This window comes from Manis javanica, chromosome X, assembly GCF_040802235.1.
Source record: "Manis javanica isolate MJ-LG chromosome X, MJ_LKY, whole genome shotgun sequence".
Taxonomy (NCBI): Eukaryota; Metazoa; Chordata; class Mammalia; order Pholidota; family Manidae; genus Manis; species Manis javanica.
The window spans coordinates 52,243,646-52,263,596 of NC_133174.1; the positions used below are offsets into that span (position 1 = coordinate 52,243,646).

A 19,951-nucleotide genomic window follows, 5' to 3' on the forward strand; every position below is an offset into this window, starting at 1 on the left:
GCATGTGCTGGGCAGCTGTGTGCAGATGGGGTTTCTAATTCTTGCTCAGCTGCTGTGAAGGAAGCTCTGCCCTGCTGCTGTGGGTGTGGCCAGCCTCAGGCTGCTGCTCTGGCGTAACAGCATCAGAGGGGAAACAGGCAGGAGGCTGCTTATCACTGTGAGGGGCCTCTGAGCTGTGCTGCCACCTAGGGGGTTAGGGTGCCCAGAGTTCCCTGTGATTCCCAGCTTCTGGACTAAGTGTTCCGGGATGCTTCTGCACAGCTGTGGGATCCCTGTCCCTTTAAGACTTTCAAAAAGCACTCGCTTTTCTTTGTCCCAGGTTTGCCAGCTGCAGGGACCCGCTCACAGGTCTTACTGTCCTGTTTCCCTAGTATCCAGCACGCCACTCACTGTCTGTCTGTGCTCTGGTGCGGATGGCTAGGGCTGGGTGTTTAGCAGTCCTGGGCTCCCTCTCCCTCCCTGCTCTGACTCCTCTCCTCCCGCCAGGAGCTACGGTGAGGGGCGCTCAGGTCCTGCCGGGCTGGGACTTGTATCTTACCCCCTTCACGAGGTGCTGGTTTCTCACAGGTGTGAATGTAGACTGACTGTTGTACTGTATCTTCTGGTCTCTCTTTTAGGGATAGTTGTATTTGTTGTATTTTCAAAAATATATATGGTTTTGGGAGGAGATTTCTGCTGCTCTACTCGTGCTGCCAACTTGGCTCCTCCCTCTATAGTGTTTTTATGTATATCTTATTCTACAGTTTTTAGTGGTTGCTCTAGGTATTATATTTCATAATTTATCAGTCTACTGTGTCATCATTTTATTAATGTGCATGAAAGGCAGAAATGTTACCTCCCTTTATGCCTCTTTACCCTCCACCATTTCTATTATTATCTGAAATATTTCTTCTACATACACTGAAAGCCACATTAGATAATACTACATTATTATTTCTACCATCAAAAATGAGTTAGAAAACTAAGCATTAGAAAAATTATATTTTAATCATGTTTTTACTTTTTTGTTGTTTTTTCTTCCCTCCTGATATTCCATATTCTTTTCTTGTATAGTTTCCTTTCTTTTAACAGAAATTTCTTTAGCTATAATTTCAGGGTAGGTATGCTGGAGACAAATTCTCTTAGTTTTCCTTTATCTAAGAATATCTTAATTTCTTCCTTATTCTTGATGGATTATTTTTGCTGTATATAGATTTCTGAGTTGATAGTTCCTTTTTTTTCAGGAGTTGAAAAATCCTGTGCTAATTCTTTCTGGCTTCTATGTTTTTCTGATAAGAAATGTGCTGTCATTCAAATTGTTTACACCTATAGGTAAGGTGACATTTCTGTGGTTAGGTTAAGGAATTCCTTTACTCTAGTTTTCATATATTAATGATGAGGTATCTTGGTGTGGATTTCTATGAGTCTATCCTGTTTGAGATTCATGAAGGTACTTGAATCAGTGAGTATATATCTCTTGACAAATTTGGGGAACTTTCAGCCATTATTTCAAGAACTTTTTCAGTCCTACCTTCTTTTTATTCTGCAGATAAGGTCTCTCTGTGGTCTAATTCCCCTTTCCTTTTCTTCCTTCATTACTTTTTTATCCCCATTCCCTACACCTTTTACCCCCTCACCATAGGCAATCATTCAAAAGTATTTAATGTCTTTTCTTTGTGTCACATGTATTCTTAAGTGTATACTGTTTCATATGCAATTATGAGTCTATATTAATATAAACTTATATATTATTAACTAACATTAACTAGTTAATATTAGGGAGAGAGAGAGAGAGAATGGGGGAATGTTATAGACTAAATTGTGTCCGTCCAAAATGCATATGTTGAAGCTCTAACCCCCAATATGAATGTATTTGGAGAGATAATTAAGGTTAAATGAGGTCATAAATGTGGGATGCTAATCCAATTGGACTGGTGCTCTTATAAGAAGAGGAAGAGACACCAGAGATTTATCTTTCTCTGCATGCACAGAGGAAAGGTAATGTGAGGACATAGCAGGAAAGCCAATAAGTCCTCACCAGAAAGTGAATTTGATGGCACTTTGACCATACACTTCTAGTGTTCAAAACTGTAAGAAAATAAATGTCTATTGTTTAAGCCACCCTGTCTGTAGTATTCTGTTGTAGAAGACAGAAGATTAATGCAGCTTTTGATACTGTGAACTTGGGAGTTACTTTAATAAAAACCTAAGAATGTGGAAGTGGATTTTGAGCAAGATGATGAGAAGAGGCTGGAAGAGTTTTGAGGTGCATGCTGTAAAAAGCCTGTATTGCATTGAAAGGACTGTTGGTAGAACTATGGACATTAAAAGTGCTTCTAGTGAGGTCTCAGAGAGAGAAGGAACATACTATTGGAAACTGGAGGAAAGGAGATACTTGTCATAAAGTGGCAAAGAGCAGAGATAAGATGAAATAAATAAGTTTTTTGAATTATGTGATTTTATAGGACAGAACAATAAAACTTTTAGTCTCAAACATGCTTTATCTTTCACATAAAGGAAAGAATGGTGCCAAAGCCTATTCAGTGTTAATCAGGGTTGCCACTCTCATCATAGGCCCAGATCTAACAAGCACAGGGTACAAGGTTGTTTTCACCTCAATTTCAGAGGGCGGGTTCCTCTCCTCAGTTTCAGAGGTCCACAATACTTCTGACATGTACTTCCAAGAAAGATGACTGCAAAGAGCTGCAGGGATGGGACTGTCACAGAAAGTCATAAAGGTAATGCTGCCCAAAGCATCCAGCCAAAGAAGGTTACTCTTGAGTCTTAAAAAGTCTAATGGAACTTGCCTTGCTAGGTTTTGTACTTGTTTTGGGTCTGTCATCCCTATCTTTCTCATTTCTCCTTTTTAAAAAGGGAATGTCTATCCTATGCCTGTTCTACCATTATACTTGGGAAGTAGGTAACTTGTCTGGTTTTTCAGCTGGCCAGAGGATTTCTGATGACAGATGAATCATACTTCAAGTCCCACCCAAACCTTATTTAGATGATATTTAGGTGAGCCTTTTGACTGGGCATTGATGCTGGAATGGGTTAAGACATTTGGGGTTGTTGGAAGGGTATGAATGAATTTTGCATGGGGGAAGGACAGGCATTGACAAGGAACATAGCATAGAATGATAAGAATGTATTGTGTCCAGCTAAAATATATATGCTCAAGCTCTAACCACCAAAGTGACTATATTTGGAGAGAGGACTTTTAGGGAGGTACAAGGTTAAATGAGGTCATCACAGTGGAACCCTAATCTGATAGTACTGGTGCCCTTATACAGAGAGGAAAGAACATGTGAGCTCTTTCTGTCTCTACACAAGAAGAGAAGAAAGGCCATGTGAGGCTACAAGGAAAAGGCAGCCATCTAAAATACAGAAAGAAAGTCCTTACCAGAAAACAAAATTACTGATACTATTATCATGGACTTCTAACCTCCATAATTCTGAAAAAATAAATGTCTTCCAATTTTATATATATATATGTGTATGTGTATGTGTGTGTGTGTAATGATATGATATAGATCTCAGTAATCACTTTGATGTTAAGATGCAGGATTCCTTGATCCTATGTGTGACCATCCACTACATTTTATCTGTCCACTCTTCCAAGAATACTCTCACTTTACTTCCATCTCCCTCCTCCACAAACATTTCAATGTATCCTGGTACCTGTCTGAGTAAATTTAGGGGGATATATCCCAGGAGTGGAGATTCTGGGGCACAGGTAATGCTTATTCTTATTTTATCAAAGCAGAGGCAATTTTCTCTGCAGGATGGCTACACCATTTCACAGTCCTACCAGTAGATATGAGGACTCATGTATCTGAGTTTGTACTAAGAAATCAGGAGCAATGGAGAAGCTTGGGGCAACCACCCAACTGGAAACCTGTAACATAATGCACCCTGAGTGGGTCTCATTTGCCTTTTAAAAAACCTTTTCCTGATTCACTTACCAGCTCTACCCCATCACCACCAAGATATGATTATAAGAGTTTTGCTTTAATCAATTATTGCTGCTCTGTCCACACCTCTGCTCCTGCCATCTCTGATCTCTGGGAGTCAAGTGAGAATTTTATCTGAAGTTCTCTGTATTTATAGTGAAGTCAAGCAGAGAACAATGCTGGCAATGACAGTGGCAAAGTGACTTACATACAGAAAGTGGTTCCAGGGACTCCCATACCAATGTGGGTAGGACCTGAGCACATGGGAATCCCAAGGCTGGGAAGGACCTTCAAAGGCATCTATTGGCTTTTTCTCAACCATCACGTAAGTGCCTTCTTAACATCATTGCCAAGTATTCAATTATGTCTTTGAACAATTTAGTCATGGGGCCTTCCTACTTTTTTAAACAATCCTTTCCATCTTTTGGCATCTCCAACAACTTGAAAACCCTAGGGTCACACAGAACACAAATGCTCCTTGTCCCCCAGTATTCATTCTTCCCTCCTTCCATAGTAAAAAAAAAACCTTCTGACTTTCATCTGGATATGTGATGCTTGGAATAAGGACTATATTTGCAGGTGTTAGTGGACATGTGACAATTTTCTGGCCAATGGGATGAATACACACATAATATGTAGTGGGTTTTGACTCTAAAGGGAAGAAGCACGCCACTCACTTCCCCTTTGCCCTCTTCCCTCTGCCTAAAATGTTATACAACATGGAGCCATCTTGAACCATACAGATGAGGATAATACCCTGTACATGGTAAAGCAACTAGATAAAAAGAGACTGAGTCCCCGATACTGAGTAACCACACAAAACCATGGGTAGGGCTTGTTCTCAGACTGACAATGTGTGAGAGAAATGAACTTCTGCCCTATTTCACCTAGGGATATTTTTATAACCAAATTGGATTAGCTTTACCAATATCCTGGCTAATTAGTTGTTGTATTTCATTTAATCTAAGATGCTACTGAACATATGGTACACATTATATTATGTACTACTTAGAAAAAATGCTACCAATTGTACTATAACAAAATATTTTCTTATAGTTTAAATGTCTATTTCATACTCATTGAAAGAGCTTAAGACTCTATTTTTATCTGATTATCTAGTATGAATCATTATTCATACACAATAGCTTTCCAATTCAAGGCAGAAGCTTGATGAAATCTTTTTGAAAATATTTTAAATGACCATTAAACTCAACACATACAGTGGTAATCATACACATAAGTCCACTGAAGGGATGGTAATATGAACAGCGATGGCCAAGTTCACACATGCTTGAGTATTGGCAACAACACAATTACCTCATGACCAGCAGTAATTATAAGGTAGCATCATATTTAAGACATTACCTAACTTTAGATTTGAAAATATAAAATCCTTATGTCTTAAGTGGTAAAATCTTATATTTTAAAACCAAATTTGGGGAATAATCTTGACTTCTACTTCTGGTCAAGATATAGTAACAGGGACCAGATTTATCCTCCCATGCCAAATAATTAAAACAAAACAAAACAAAAACAACAGACATAATATATGAAAAAAAAACAGTGCTCAAGTCATTGGACATTAGGTAAGTAACATGAGTCATCTCTGAGAGATGGAAAAGCTTAGTTGAGCCCAAAGATCACCCCACCTTACTGCCTAGAGAAATATTCCAGGCTGCAGAGCAGGGATAGAGAACTCAGACAGAGCCTGGCAGTCTTCCTCAATTGAGGACATGGAGCTCTGAGTCTGGGGAAACCAAGACATCTGGAGTTTGCAGGAAAGAGTTCTGAAAAGGGGAAACCTGTGTAGAGAGAGAATGCTTACATATCTTCAGAGGATCCCTCTCAAGTATTCAGTTAAGTATTGGTCAGCACACATGTGTAAGGAAACTACCTGAGGCCAGGGAAAAAGCCACCCAAAAGGGCTAGAGGGAACAATTATTGTAGTCCACAGAAGGCTAGAGTAGTGACTACACCAAAGAGCCAAAATGGAAAACTTCACAACTCATAAAGCATTAAAGTACATAGAAAAGTTCTGCATCACAAGTGGGGAAAATGAACTCTACACTAAATGCTGCAATAGTTCCACTTAGTGAAGCTGAAAACCAAGGCCCAGAAGAAGAGAACTGATTCCAAGTGTCTTAATGACATGCCAGAACAAGGCTCAAGAACATCTATAGGAATGCAAAAAGATGCAGAACCAACAAGGTAAAATTCACAGTCTGGCATCCAATCAAACTTTGCCAGGTGTGCGATTAAGCAGGAAAAATACAACCCATAATGTGGAGAATGGTAAACCAAAACTGATCAAGAAATGACATGGTTGATAGAATTAGTGGCCAAGGACACTAATGGTTATTATGAATGCATTTCATATGTTCACAGAGTTTGAGGAAATACTGTTCAAATTAAGTAGAAATTTAGGAGAGATGAAAAAGACCCAAATAAAATATCTAAAGATAAAAACCACAGCATCTAAGATGAAAACTACATTAGTCAGTTTATACAATAAAGGAGGAAAGATCAATGAATGAGCATGAAGACATAACCACAGATATTTTCCCAAATGAATATTAGAGTAAAAAGAGTAAAAAAAAAAAAAACAGCATCAGCAAACTGTGGGACAGCTTCAAGTGGCTAAAAATACAGGTAACTGGAGATCAAGAAGGTGATAGAAAGGAAAATAGCCAAAGAATATATAGCCAAAAATGTTTCAAATTTTATGAAAACTACACATGGACCAATCCAAAAAGTTCAACAAACCTCAAGCACAGAAAGCATGAAGAAAACTGCACCAAGTTACATCACAAGTTGCTCAAAACCAGTAATAAAGAGAATATCTTAACAGCAGCCAGAGGGGAAAAAAGGCACATTACCTACAGAGGAACAAAGGGCAATGGAAGGAAGATGAGAGTGGCACATCATTTTTGAAGTACTGAAGGTAAAAAAGAAACCCTTCAATAATAGAATTCTTTACAAAGTGAAAATAACTTTCAAAAACAAATGCAAAATAAAGACTTTTTCAGACATAGAAAAGCTTGAGTATCACATCACCAGCAAACCTTCTCTACAATAAATTTTAAAGGATGACCTCCAAGCAGAAGGAAAATGATTGTAGAGGAATATAGAGCACTGAACATGGAGAATATGGCTCTTTTATTCACTATTTAAATTCCTTAAAAAGATAACCAATACTTTAAACCAAAAAGTACATCAATATAATACCACTAAGGCCAGAAAGAGAGAGATGAAAGTACTCTAAATTTCTTACCCTGTATCTGCAGTAGTATAAAATCAATTGAAGATAAACTGTGACAAGTTAAAGATGTATCTTATAGACCCTAAAGCAACCACTAACAGAACAAAACAGGAAAAGATCAAATGAGACCACAAAATATACTTAATCCAAAAAAAAAGCAGGAAGGGAGGGGAAAGGAACAGAAAACAAATGGGATAATTGGAAAACAACAAGGTGGCAGATTTAAACCTAACCATATCAACAAACACATTAAATATATATGCTCTAAACATGCCCAGTTAAATAACAGATTGTGAGAGTGGATTTTTTTAAAAGCAAAACAAAAAAAATAAGACCAAATTATGGGCTGCCTGTATAAATCCCACTTTAAAGACAGAGAAACAAGTAAAAAGATGGAAGATACACCATGCTAACTCTATTCATCTTGGATTATATCTTAAAACAGAGAAAGGACATTATTTGAAACACTGGTGAAATCCAACAAATTAATCTATATGACCAATGTAATGCTATCAAAATCTCAGCAGGCTTTTGTGTAGAAATTGATAAGCAGAATCTAAAATTCACATAGAAATGCAAAGAGCCTAGAGTAGCCAAAACAACTCTGCAAAAGAACAAAGTCAGAGAACTTATACTGCCTGATTTCAAGAATTAGTATAAAGCTGCAGTAATCAAAACAGTAAAGTACAGATACACAGATAAACCTATGGAACAGAACAGAGTCCAAAAGTAAACCTACAAATATATAGACAGCTGATTTTTGACAAAGGTGCAAAGGAAGTGCTGTAGAGAAAGGATCACCTTTTCACCAAATGGTCTTGAAACAACTGTATATCCACATGAACACAATAAACTTAAACCTATATTTTGCATCATATACAAATATTAAGTGAAAATGGGATGTGAAAAAATAAAACCTAAAACCTAAAAGTAAAATATCTGGAAGAAAATATAGGAGAACATCTTTGTGACTTAAGTTGAGGCCAATATTTATTTTTTTGATACAAAAATCACAATCCATAAAAGAAAACACTGATGAATTGGGACTTCATCCACATGAAAAACTTCTGCAGTTCAAAACACACTGTTAAGAGAATGAAAACACAAGTCACAGACTGGGACAAGATCTTTGCAAAGCATATATCTGATGAAGGAATTGTATCCTGAGTACATAAAGAACACTCAAAATTCACAGTAAGTAAACAAATAACCCACCTGAAAAAAGGGCAAAAGGTTTGAATTAGACACTTCACCAAAGAAGATAGGTGGAAAATAGACCCATGAAGAAAATGCTCAAAATGCTTAATCATTAGGGAAATGCAAGTTAAAATTAAAGTGAACTACAAAGAACTACCACTTCACACTACTAGGATGGCTATAATGTCCTTTTTTAGACACAATAACAAGTGTTGAGGATGTAGAGAAACTGGAACCTTCATATACTGCTTTTGGGAATGGAAATCGACACTACCACTTTGAAAAAACAATTTTGCAGTATCTTAAAAAGTTATATGCCTTCTAATTATATGACCCAGAAATTTCACTCCTAGAAATCTAACCAGGAGAAATGAAAACATATTTCCACACAAAGACTTCTTTGCAAATATTCAGGGCATCATTACTCGTAAGAGCTGAAAGGTGGAAACAAACTAAATATTCATCGGCTGGTGAGTGAATAAACAAAATATTGTATACCTATGCAATGGAGGACTATTTGTCAATAAAAAGGAATGCAATGCTGATATATGCCACAACATGTGTGAATTTCAAAAACAATATCTAAGTTATATGATGTCCTGAAAAGGCAAACTATAGAGATAGAAAGTGTATTATTGGTTGCCTGGGATTGTGGGTGGGAACAGAGTTTGACTAAAAAGGGCATAAGGGCTCTTTTTGGGATGATGGAAATGTTCTAAGATATATATTGTGGTTGATATATGCACAATTCTGTAAATTTGCTAGAAGTCATTGAATTGTATTAAAGTGGAGGGTTTCTACTGTATGTAAATTATAACAATAAAGCTGTTAAAAATATGTCCTCCAATGGCTTCTTACTGCACCCAGAATTAAGTCTTCTTACTGCACCCACAACACCATCTGAACCCATATTCTAAACTGTTTCTATTCCTCTGCTCCTGTTTTCCCAGGAAAACTAATAAATTGTCAAAGTTTCTGTAGAGGAAATAAAATTTTAATGAAGCTGGTTGAATGAGGTACCAAGGAGAAATGGGAAGGAGGTTAATGATGAAAAAAACAAAACAAAACGAGGACATGCTACCCTTGTGGTTGATTGCCTCTACTATGCTCTTCAGGTTTAATGTCTAATGCCCAGCCTTCTGTGTTCTGTTCAATAACTGGGCAGTTTGGAGTTTGGATTAAGATTACATTTATGTAAAAGGTTCTTCCTTTCTCAAATCTCTAGAGTGGGCATCGTACCAGCCATTGCCTAAAGGTACACACACACACACGCTTCCTTCTCTTCATATTTTCCATCAGTCAAACAGACAAAAAATGTTATTAAGTACCATTTATGCAATAACATGCTGGATCCTGTGGGTGATTAATAAGAAGACCCCTTCCTTCAAATTAAATAACTGATTGTGGCCCAATATAGAAAATAGATCAAATCTTAACTGTTGTGGTTGAAGGGGAAGTGAGATGCCCAGAGTCCCACCTCTTCAAATCCAACCCCATCTGACTCTATAAGAGTGGCCCTTGATACACCTCACTAGAACTCCTAGGGCTCCTGAGAACATTATTTCAAAGTCACCAATTACATCCATCTTCTTCATTTCAGAAATGAAGACACAAATTCCTAAAGAGGTAAAGAATTAACCCAAGAGCAATCAGCTATGGTTCTCTGGGTCCTCTACATATACAGAGAGAGGGAGGAATGAAATATGATTCTGGACATGGGGATGGGAGATCATTTACTATTGATGGGGAAGACCAGGAAAGGAGAATGTTGGAGGGCATAGAATTGAGAGTTCTCTTGGGACCTGTTTGAGATGTCAGTGAAACATCTAGTTGGGTCAGTTAAGTGGGAAGTTGAACATGTGAGCCTGGAACTGAGGGGAGAGATCGGAGATTTTTGCCTTGATTCTAAGAACCTTGAGAACAGGTCTAATTCATCTTAGTGGTATCCACATAATATCCTAGCCCTGCATATGACCCAGAACAGGTATTTGGTAAATGTCACTGAATGAAGAAAAAGAAACCAGCTTTTCCCACCTACTCTAGTCTGGTAAGAGCATTGCCTAAAATACTGAGTATTCTTCCATTAATATTTATTTACTCATCTGGGAAAATAACTACTATCAGAAAAGCAGTTTTCTTAGAACAGTTCACCTTGAAGACTTTTTTATAGCTCACTATCAAATGTCAGCTCCTTTCTATTCTCTCTTCTCTGATCAGCATTTCTTGGCTCAACTTGCCCATCGTAAGTCCCAGGGGTCCCAGCTGTCCTGTGACTTGCAGTTGAGTGAGCACTAGGACTGTGTAAATTATCAATCCAGATGACAGAGGAGCCTGCTGAAGCTGCCACAACAATGACTGATGGATGGATGGATGGATGGAAGGAAGGAAAGAAGGAAGGAATAAAGGACAGAAGGGAGACACATGTCAATTCAAAACTTTATTAAGACAGAGTAACTTGAGTACTATAATAAATCTCCCTGTGGGAATCTAAAGGTGTAGTGATTCATTTGAACTGGGAAATTTGAGGTTTTGGACAAGGGGTACTATTTGTTATGGGTCTTCCTTGAAGAATGAGTGGGATTTACAGGGGTAGAATGAGGAAAGGGCTCTCTAGAATGAAGGATCAGCATTGACAAATGCCTAGAGGAATGGAAAATAGTGACGAACTTTGGTGTGGATAAAAGATAGGGTGAATGAAAAGGGGCAGTAGCAGGTAAGATTGGAAAAGCAGGTCTGGGCCAGACTTGTGGGGGACAGGGGAATGAATGCAATAGCAGCAACTATAGGCAAATGTCTGTTCAATAGACATACAGTAAGAAATGACCTACAGTGAGGAATGGATTTCACATGACACTCTACACACATACACAAAAATAAAACTGAAACAAGTTTCTGCAAAGAATACCTATCATTTCTTATGAAATGTATGCTAATATTTTCTAACTTTCCTCTTAATTTTTTTTTACAAATGCTACTGGCAATTGACAATTTGTTTCATAATCTACTAATGGTTCATGACATATGTTTTGAAAAACAGTGCTATAGGTAATGGGAAAATAGTGAATGTGTTTGAGGAATAGCATAACACCAGTACTTTAGGGAGGTAGTTCTCATAGCAGTGTGAAAGTAATTGAAGATAGGAGGAAGTATGAAGACAGGAATGTAATTCTATAGGTGGAAATAGATGCAACATCAAAAATATGCAGACCGGTAATGATGAAAATCTAATATGAGGCAGTGAGTGTGGAGGGGAAGAGTGGGGCAGGAATTTGAACTAGATGTCAAGGGTAGAAACAGGAGGACTTGCTAAGTAATCACAGGTGAGTTATAAAAAAAAAAGGAATAATCAACATTGACATTCAGGTTTCAATCTGAGCTAACTGCAGAGAATGATGGCATTAAATCAGAGGTTTAGGGGATGAGCTGGATTGGGGCAGGGAGAAACAAAGTCTTAGGAGTTGAACAACTTGAGCTGTGTCTGTGGAACAACCAGGTGGACAAGCCTAGTAGGCTGTGGGATGTATTTGGCTGAAGCTTAAAAGGAAGGTTGTAGATAGAGATTGGGGATTTGGGGATAATATTTGAAGCCATGGGAGTACTAGAGGTTACCTGGGAGGAGAGAAAGAAAAAGAGAGGACACAGGGCAGAAACTCACACTTAAGAGGATCTATGTAACACCACAGTATTTACTTCCAAAATGAGTTTTTTCTTTCTTAAATGAGGAAATATTGTTGTGTATGGATATGTATGCTTGGGGGCATGGGTGTCCATAATGTGTGGGGGGGGATGACATGTGCATATTAAGGACAATTAGTGTGTGTTTAGGGAGCTGGTGAAGAGCTCTGGTACACATAGTTGTGGCTTCACTCATTTTCTCTGCCTCATGGCTTCTTCTCCTTTCCTTCCCTGTTTTCCATCTCTTCTTTGGTTCTATTCTTCTCTTTCCCTTTTGGCATATTCACACACCCCTTCATCACCACTTGAAAACCCAAGGGATGAATGGGCAAAATAAACTAGTGTGAAATTTAGGGGTTGAGGTCTGGAGCATAGTGATGGAATGTGGTTGGGATTGGGAGGAAAGACAGGGCTGGGCATGTCATCAGAGCCAGGAGTGGATAATGGTTTGTGGCAGAAGAATCCATTCCTGAGACATTTCCCACTTCAAATTATGCCATTGGTGTTCATGAGCACTGGGTATGAAAGTGTTTATTTGTTTCTGGGCCTGTGCCCGTGGGTGTGTCTGGATCTCAGCTTGACTTAATTGGGTCTTTAGGTGATACTGCCATCATCACTGCTACTTCAGCCCAGAAGTAGCTTAAAAAAATAAAAGAGGCTCTATGCTTATACCTTTAAGGGATTGAGGATTAGAACAGCTGAAGAACTGTAAATAATAATTAATCAAATTATCAGCATTTGTTGAAATGCATTTGCCATGTGAATAGGAGGATGTATTCTCCCGTCCTTTCCTAGCTGCATGACCATAGATAGGTTACATAATCTCTCTGAACCTCAGTATCCTTACCTGTAAAATGGGGATAATAACTCCTATCACAGATTTCCATTAGGAATTAAATATTAAATGAGCCAAGAGCTTTGAAATTAGTAGGTGTGGAACAAATGTTAGTTCCTTTCTCCACTTCCTTCTATTTGTCCTTTTCTCTTTCCTTCTCTCCACCTCCTATACATGTTTACTTGTCCAATATGAAAATCAAGTGTGTTATTATAGTTAATTCCCCATTTTAAATTCTTAAACAAGGTTATGTAACCTTTACGTACTACTGTAAAACTGTCAAAAGCAGACTAATTTAAATCACTTTTGGTGCATACACATCTTAGAATCATTATGTCTTCTTGGTAGATCGACCATGTTTTACTATGTAATGTCATGCTCTGTCCCTGGGAATTTTCTTTGCTCTGATATCCGCTTTATCTGATATTAATATAGCTGTTCCTGCTTTGTCTTTTTTTCCAGAAAGATAAGGGATTTAATAACTCATGGCACAGAATGTAACATGAGCATCAGCACAATCACTTTGGTTGTCCTATGCCCCATTTCAAAGGGAGCAATGTCATATGTTCCATATAGTTGAATGTAGTTCATTTGCATTACAGCTTAAGAACACTGAGCTTGGGGAGTACACTGTTTTTATAGAAAAGCACTAAAAAGGTCTTTTCTTAATCCTGGAAGAGGGAGACACTACTTACTCTGCAAAGTTCCTTCCTGCAAGCACAACCCTGGGACAGGCCTGGGAAGGAGTGGTCAGATCCTTCCATTCTTGGCACACCAAGTAAGAATGTGCAGGGATGTTCAGGCCTACAGCCCTACTTTCTTTTGTTTAATGTTTGGTATGGTATCTTTTTCCATCCTTTTACTCTCAACCTACCTACATCATTATATTTGTGAAGTGTAGACATCATATACTTGAGTCATGCTTTTTAAATCCATTTTGTCTTTTAGTGTATTTAGACCATTTATATTTACAAAATTATTGATATGTTAAGGCCAAGTCTGCTCGTTTATTTTTGTCACTTGTTTGTTCTCTCTGTTTTTAGTGTTTCTTTACCCTGTCTTTCTATGGGTGATTTGTACATTTTTTCAAATTCCATTTTGATTTATCTGTTTTCAAGTGCATCTCTTGGTATGGCTTTTTAGTGTTTGCTCTCAGTATTGTATCTTATATACATAATTTATCAGTCTTCTGATGTCATCATTTTAACAGTTCAAGTGAAATGAAGAAACCTTAGCTTCATTTTACATCCCTTCATACTCCTCTGTTTATAATACAAATGTTTTAAATACTTCCTCTGCATACACTGAGAATCAAATGAGACAATGTGGTAAATTTTGGTCTAATCATCAAACGTAATTCAGACAACTCAAAAGGAAAAGAAATTCAATTGTATTTACCCATGCTTTTGGTTACTGTGTTCTTTTAAAGTTCCTTCTTTTATGGTTTCTTTTCTGTTTTGAGAACTATTTCGGCCATTCTTATAAGGTAGACTTCCTATTGATAAATTCTATTTCCTTTCATCTAAGAATGTTTTGATTATCCCTTTATTACTGAAGGGTATTATCACAGGTCAAAGAAAGGTTGATAATTCCTTTCCTTCAGCACTTGGAAAATGTTGTGTCACCTCATGCTAGGGCCTTGTCAATTTCTGATGAGAAACCTGCTGTCATTCTACATTTTTTTCCCCTGCAAGTATAAGTAAAGTGTTGTTTCTCTTTGGCTGCTTTCTAAATATTTGTCTTTTGTTTTCAGAAGGTTGACTATGTGTGTCTTGGTGTGAATTTCTTTGGGTTTACCCTAATGGTGCTTGCTTAGATTCTTGAATCTAGAGGTTTATATTCTTTGCTCAATTCAGTAAGTTTTTTAGCCACTATTTTTTCAAATATATTTCTGGTCCTGCCCTCTTTCTTCTCTCTTTCTGGGACTCTGTTGACACGAATGTTAGGTCTTTTGTTATAGCCCCACAGGTCAGGAGGTTCTATTCAATTATTCCTTTTTTCTTTTTTTTAAATCTAATTTCCCTGTTATTCAGACTGCGTGTTTTCTATTGTTTTGTGTTTAAGTTGCCTGATTCTTTCCTCTGTATTCTCCAACTTACTGTTGAACACCTCCATTGAATTTTTAGTTTTTTGGCTATTGTATTTTTTTTCACATCTTAATTTCCATTTGGTTCTTCATTATGTTTTATATTTCTTTGTGAAACTGCCTATATATATTCTGAGATTTTCTATTTTATCATTGTTTCAAGTGTTTTGCCTTGCTCATTTAAATATTTTTATGTTGGCTACTTTAAACTCCTTGTCAGATAATTCTGATATCTGTGTCATCTGAATGTTGGCATCTGTTTACTTTTTCTGGTCATTTAAGGACAATCTTGGTATGGGTAGTGGGTTTTTTAAAATCAATTTTAGACATTCTGGATCTCTTTTAAATCTTTTTTTTTTTTTTGCAGATCTGAGATGCTCCTTTTGCAAGGAAGGGGGCAGCAGAAGTCCAGGTTCTTCACTGGTCTCTGGTTGACATCCAAGTTGGGGAGGGGCTCGTTGTTACTGCTGGTTGTGGCTGGGAGTTTGGTCCTGTCTGTAATCCTCTCATGATCCCACCCCAGCTAGGACTGGTAGACTGCTTTATAACTAGTAAGGTTAAAAGTCATGGCTCCCATGTGTTCTCCACTGGGAAAGGTCACTTTTCCTTGCTCCTAACTGTTCCTTGTCTTGGGATTGGCAGTGGTTCCCTTAATGTCTGGTAAGAGAAATGTCTAGGCTCTCCACCTGAAATCCTAAGCATCTTATTAGCTGCACTGTCATTATGACAGCTGGCCGTTTGCTGAATTGATGTATCTCACTCCCTATCTCTTGATACTTTTGGAGATAAAAATCTGCAACATACCCACTCTCTTCCACCCTTTCCCAGACCGTGGATGAGATAGAACGGGAAAACTATAGCATCTGTACACAGATTGACTGGGTTTCTGTCAAAATGTGGCATTTTCAAGCTGTTTTGGCTCTGGAACAGTTACTTAAATTTCTGAGCCTTCATTTTCTCAGTTGTAAAGGAAGTGTAGGAAGCTCTCAAGACTCTTGCTGAAATGGGTGATTGGTCAAAGCACTTATACCATGCATTCAATAAATAGAAGTGTCCTTTTTACTCCCTTGCAGAAGGAGAAATGCAAGTCCTCTAAAGGACAAAAGTGCTAAGGTGCTTCCCCACCATTACCATATGTGAGTGTCACCCAAGGTATTCACTCAAGTTGTCAAAATCTTATTTCTTAAAGGAACACTTCAAAAAAAGTTAATTTCTTAAAGGGATGCACTTGAAAAGGGGGATTTTCCCGCGTTTTCTCCAGGTTCCTGGAGAACACTAAAGGGAAAGAGACCGACCCAGACTACCCTCAGAACGAGGGTAGAAGGAGGGCAGGGGCTTGGAGATGGGGGTCTGGCAGTGGAGGGCAGTTGAAGTAAGATCTGGTGCAGGACCCAGAAGCCCACTTGCCTGGCAATATAGTGTTCGGAGCAATGACAACAGCATCGCCAAGCCACTCAAGGAGTTAAGGGGGTTGAGGACACAAGCAATTCCCACTTTGCCGACCCGCCCTTCACCTCTGAGGCCCCAAGAACAGCTGTTGTGATCCCACAATCCGGAGCCGCGACCGCTCCCCCAGGCTCCATTGCTCCCATCCCCTTTACCGAGCACCGGGTAGGAGAGCAAAAAAGAGGTTAGTGAAAGGAAAACATACACAAGCATAGCGCCCGCCTGCCGGGATTCCTCCTCACCCCAGGCACCAGAGTTCTTGGCAGCTGCCACCAGCCCAGACAGGATAGACTCGGCTTTTAAAAAAGGATCACCCGAGCTTCAAGTCTTGAAGTTTAACGCGAGACTGAAAGAAAACCTCCACTCATAAAAAGAGTACGATCCAAATACACCCTGGAGCTAAGGACATAATGGGTCCAATAATGCTGTCCCCCAACTCCTTCTCCAAGAAGAATAAAACTGTCTTAGGACCAACAATCCCCCTGCTTCTACAGCTGTGTGTCTCCTTAGTCTCTATTTTTCTCTCTCCACTAATCTCAGTTCTGACATTCTTCAGCCTCCCTCCCATCCTGGAATATCTAGGTGAAATGGGCTCCTTTCCCCTCCCCCTCCGAAAGTAGCCCAACAATAGACACTTTCCTTAGGTAGGTACCTCAGCCCTCTCCCGCAGCGAGAGATTTTAGGGGCTTCAAGGGGATCTTAGGGGCGCTGCAACGTTACACTTACCTAATCTCTTTAATGCTTTCCAATTTGCACATGATTTCTTGCTCATCTGCCATTCTTTTCACTCTCAGTATCAGGTCCCAAGAAATATACAAACACACCAGCCCAGGGATACAATAGACACAAAGTAACCACCTCCTGGGGGCATGGGGTTCTGAGCCTGTGCAGTAAAGACTCGGAGAAGGCCTGGGAGCTGTAGTCCTCAGCTCTAAGGCCATCCAGGCAGCCCACATACGTGTGGAACTACAACTCCCAGAAGGCCAAGCGAGACATAGCTGTTTCTTCCCGCAGACGCACTTTGTCAATTTATCATAGATTATGTCAAAGGTTATAAGGAGTACAAGAGAACTGTAATATTCGTCTGGCCCATGCGCGGAAAAATGGGATAAATTACCCCAGAGGGCAAAAGGGAGATGAGAGACATATTCATCAGCACCCTTCCGGGGGCTTTCACGACTACTCACCCCCAAAAAGGTTATTTGGAGTCGCTAGTTGGCAGACACTTTAAGGCTAGAGAGAAATCTGCAGGGGAATTCTTTTTTGCTACGTTGAATGTTCTGGCTGCTGCTTGGGAACTAGTGGCTTTGTCATTCAGATGGAAATGGGGGCTGGGGAGAAGAGATGGGAGAAAGGACGGAGCAACTGCTAAAGCTGGGGGATGAGGGGTGGCTTCATTCCTCCCAGCCCTCCATCCATTCTACAAATAGTTACTGAGCTCAGACTTTGCCAGTCAATGAAGGGGACACTGGGTGAGGCAAAGGTAAAAGCAAGAGAGACTGAAAGGTAATCCATTAATCACAAGGCAGTGTGTTGCCATAATGTAGAATGGATAAGGTGTAACCTGAGCAGAGAAGATGCAAACAGATTTCAAAAGGTGACTGAGAATTTGCCAGACCACTGGGAAGGATAGACTTTCCAGGAGAGGGCACAACACATACACAAAGGAAAGGACAAGTGGGCCAAGGTGTCTGGAACATAAGGTTCATGTATGGGGTGTGAAACTGGGAACGTGAAGTGGAAAATGTATCTATAAAAGTAAATTGGAGCCAGATTAAGAAAGACTTTGGTTGTCACACTAAAGAATTTGGACTTGTATAGGCACACATTCATCCAATACACATTTACTAAGTGCTTAATGTGTGCCGAAGAATTCCAAGTTATTTTATGCTTTGTTGACTAAAATACATTTAAGAAAAAATTTATTCATAGTCTCACTGAGGACCATGGCCCCAGAGCAGCCCATCAGTGTGTTCTGATAAACTGCTCTAAAACCCGTTCCTTTGGAGACATCTTAAATACTTTCTCTGTGGCAGGGGATACATGTAGAAAGGAATTTGCATTATCAATATATTTATCACTTTATCAAGGATTGTGGTGTGGCTTCATCTAGTTATGTTTCCTAAGAGATCATGCTATAGACATTCTGATGCTATCTATGTGTGTGGGAGGAGGCAAGGATTGAAAGGGTATCTCACCGCTACCCTCCTTACCCAGAACGACTCAGGAGACACGGGCCCACGCAAAACACTTTATTATCTGAAATAGAGAGTGGCTGCCCCAGAGGAAGGGTGGGGGGAGGGAGAGAGAGAGAGAGGGAGCAGCAGAGACAGCAGCAGGACAGTGAGAGGAGAGGGGGGGGGAGAGCAGCAGAGAGAGAGAGGGAGCAGCAGAGAGAGCAGCGGGACAGAGAAGAGAGAGAGAGAGAGAGAGAGAGGGAGGGAGGGAGAGAGAGTAGGGGGACAGACAGAGACAAAAAGAGAGAGAGGGCAGCAGCGTGGTACCTTTTATTGTGGTGGATCCGCTAGGCCTGTTGCCTTGGGGGAGGGTCGGGATGTTTAGAGATAAGGCGGGGTAAGCTCAGTCAACCCCAGGCATAATTCTCACCGGCTTCTGTGCTTGGAACCATGGGGCAAATGGAGGATAAATTACTATATTCTCACATTCCTCCCTTTTCTGTTTTATAAGTGGTAGAGGATTTGGGAAGGGCTGAAGGTTAGTCTTCAGTAACTGCTTCCTGCTGATTAGGGGCAATGAAGTTCATTTTTCTATTGATGGGGGGCGGTCCTAGATGAGCCCTTGGTCTGCAGTGGCTATGGCGTGTTCCAGGGTCAATAAGGATCATCATCTTTGGAGAGGGGTTGGTAATCCTGTAATATAAGCTGGTTAAAGATTTGGTTAGAAATTTTTTGCATTTGGGCTGATTGCTATGTTTACATAGGGTGGCTGAATTATAGCATTGATGGGGACCTATGTGTAGGCAGAAAAGCAACCTGTAGGGCAAAGGGAATCCTTGATGGTGCAATCTTTTGGACAGTCTGAAAGAGAAGAAAGGGCTGGCATTGGGAAGACAGGTCTGGTGAGAGAGTAAGAGTTGAGACCAGGGTTAATAATCCTGAAGCATGATGCATGGCTGTTGTAAGGGAGGTCTTAGGACTTCGTGCTGGCAGAAACTTCAGTGCTGAGTGGAAGCGGAGATGAGCAGCGCGAAATGCGGAGAGTAAGAGGTCCCCCGTCAGGGTGGAGTAGTAGGAACCTGTGGGAGATTTGGTAGGAGGGGAATAAGCTGAGATAGATAAATGGCTTAAGGTGGGAGTTGTGTATCTAATGGGGAAGACTCTGGAGTTTAACTGCAGTTGGCATGGAAAGGATTACTGTGTATGGTCTTTGCCATTTGGGAGTTAGGGATGGTATTGCTTGGTGTTTGGAATGGGCATGGTTTGAATAAGTTTTTTCCTGTCTATGGTAATGGCCTTGTAGCACGGGGAGAGCTGAACTCCCAGGTACGTGACCTGAGTGGCAGA

At 39.7% G+C, this 19,951-nt stretch overlaps 1 protein-coding gene across 2 annotated transcripts in view; it reads right to left on the reverse strand.

The window, feature by feature from the left end:
* The window catches only part of ZC4H2 (zinc finger C4H2-type containing), a 34,821-nt gene extending 17,511 nt beyond the window's left edge, over positions 1–17,310 (reverse strand). For both annotated transcript variants that reach the window (XM_017655180.3, XM_017655179.3), the window contains exon 1: positions 17,154–17,310. In XM_017655180.3, the coding sequence (XP_017510669.1) occupies positions 17,154–17,206 (53 nt within the window). In that variant the 5' untranslated portion in view covers positions 17,207–17,310. The remainder of the gene's footprint in view (positions 1–17,153) is intronic.
* Between the last annotated feature and the right edge of the window lie 2,641 nt (positions 17,311–19,951).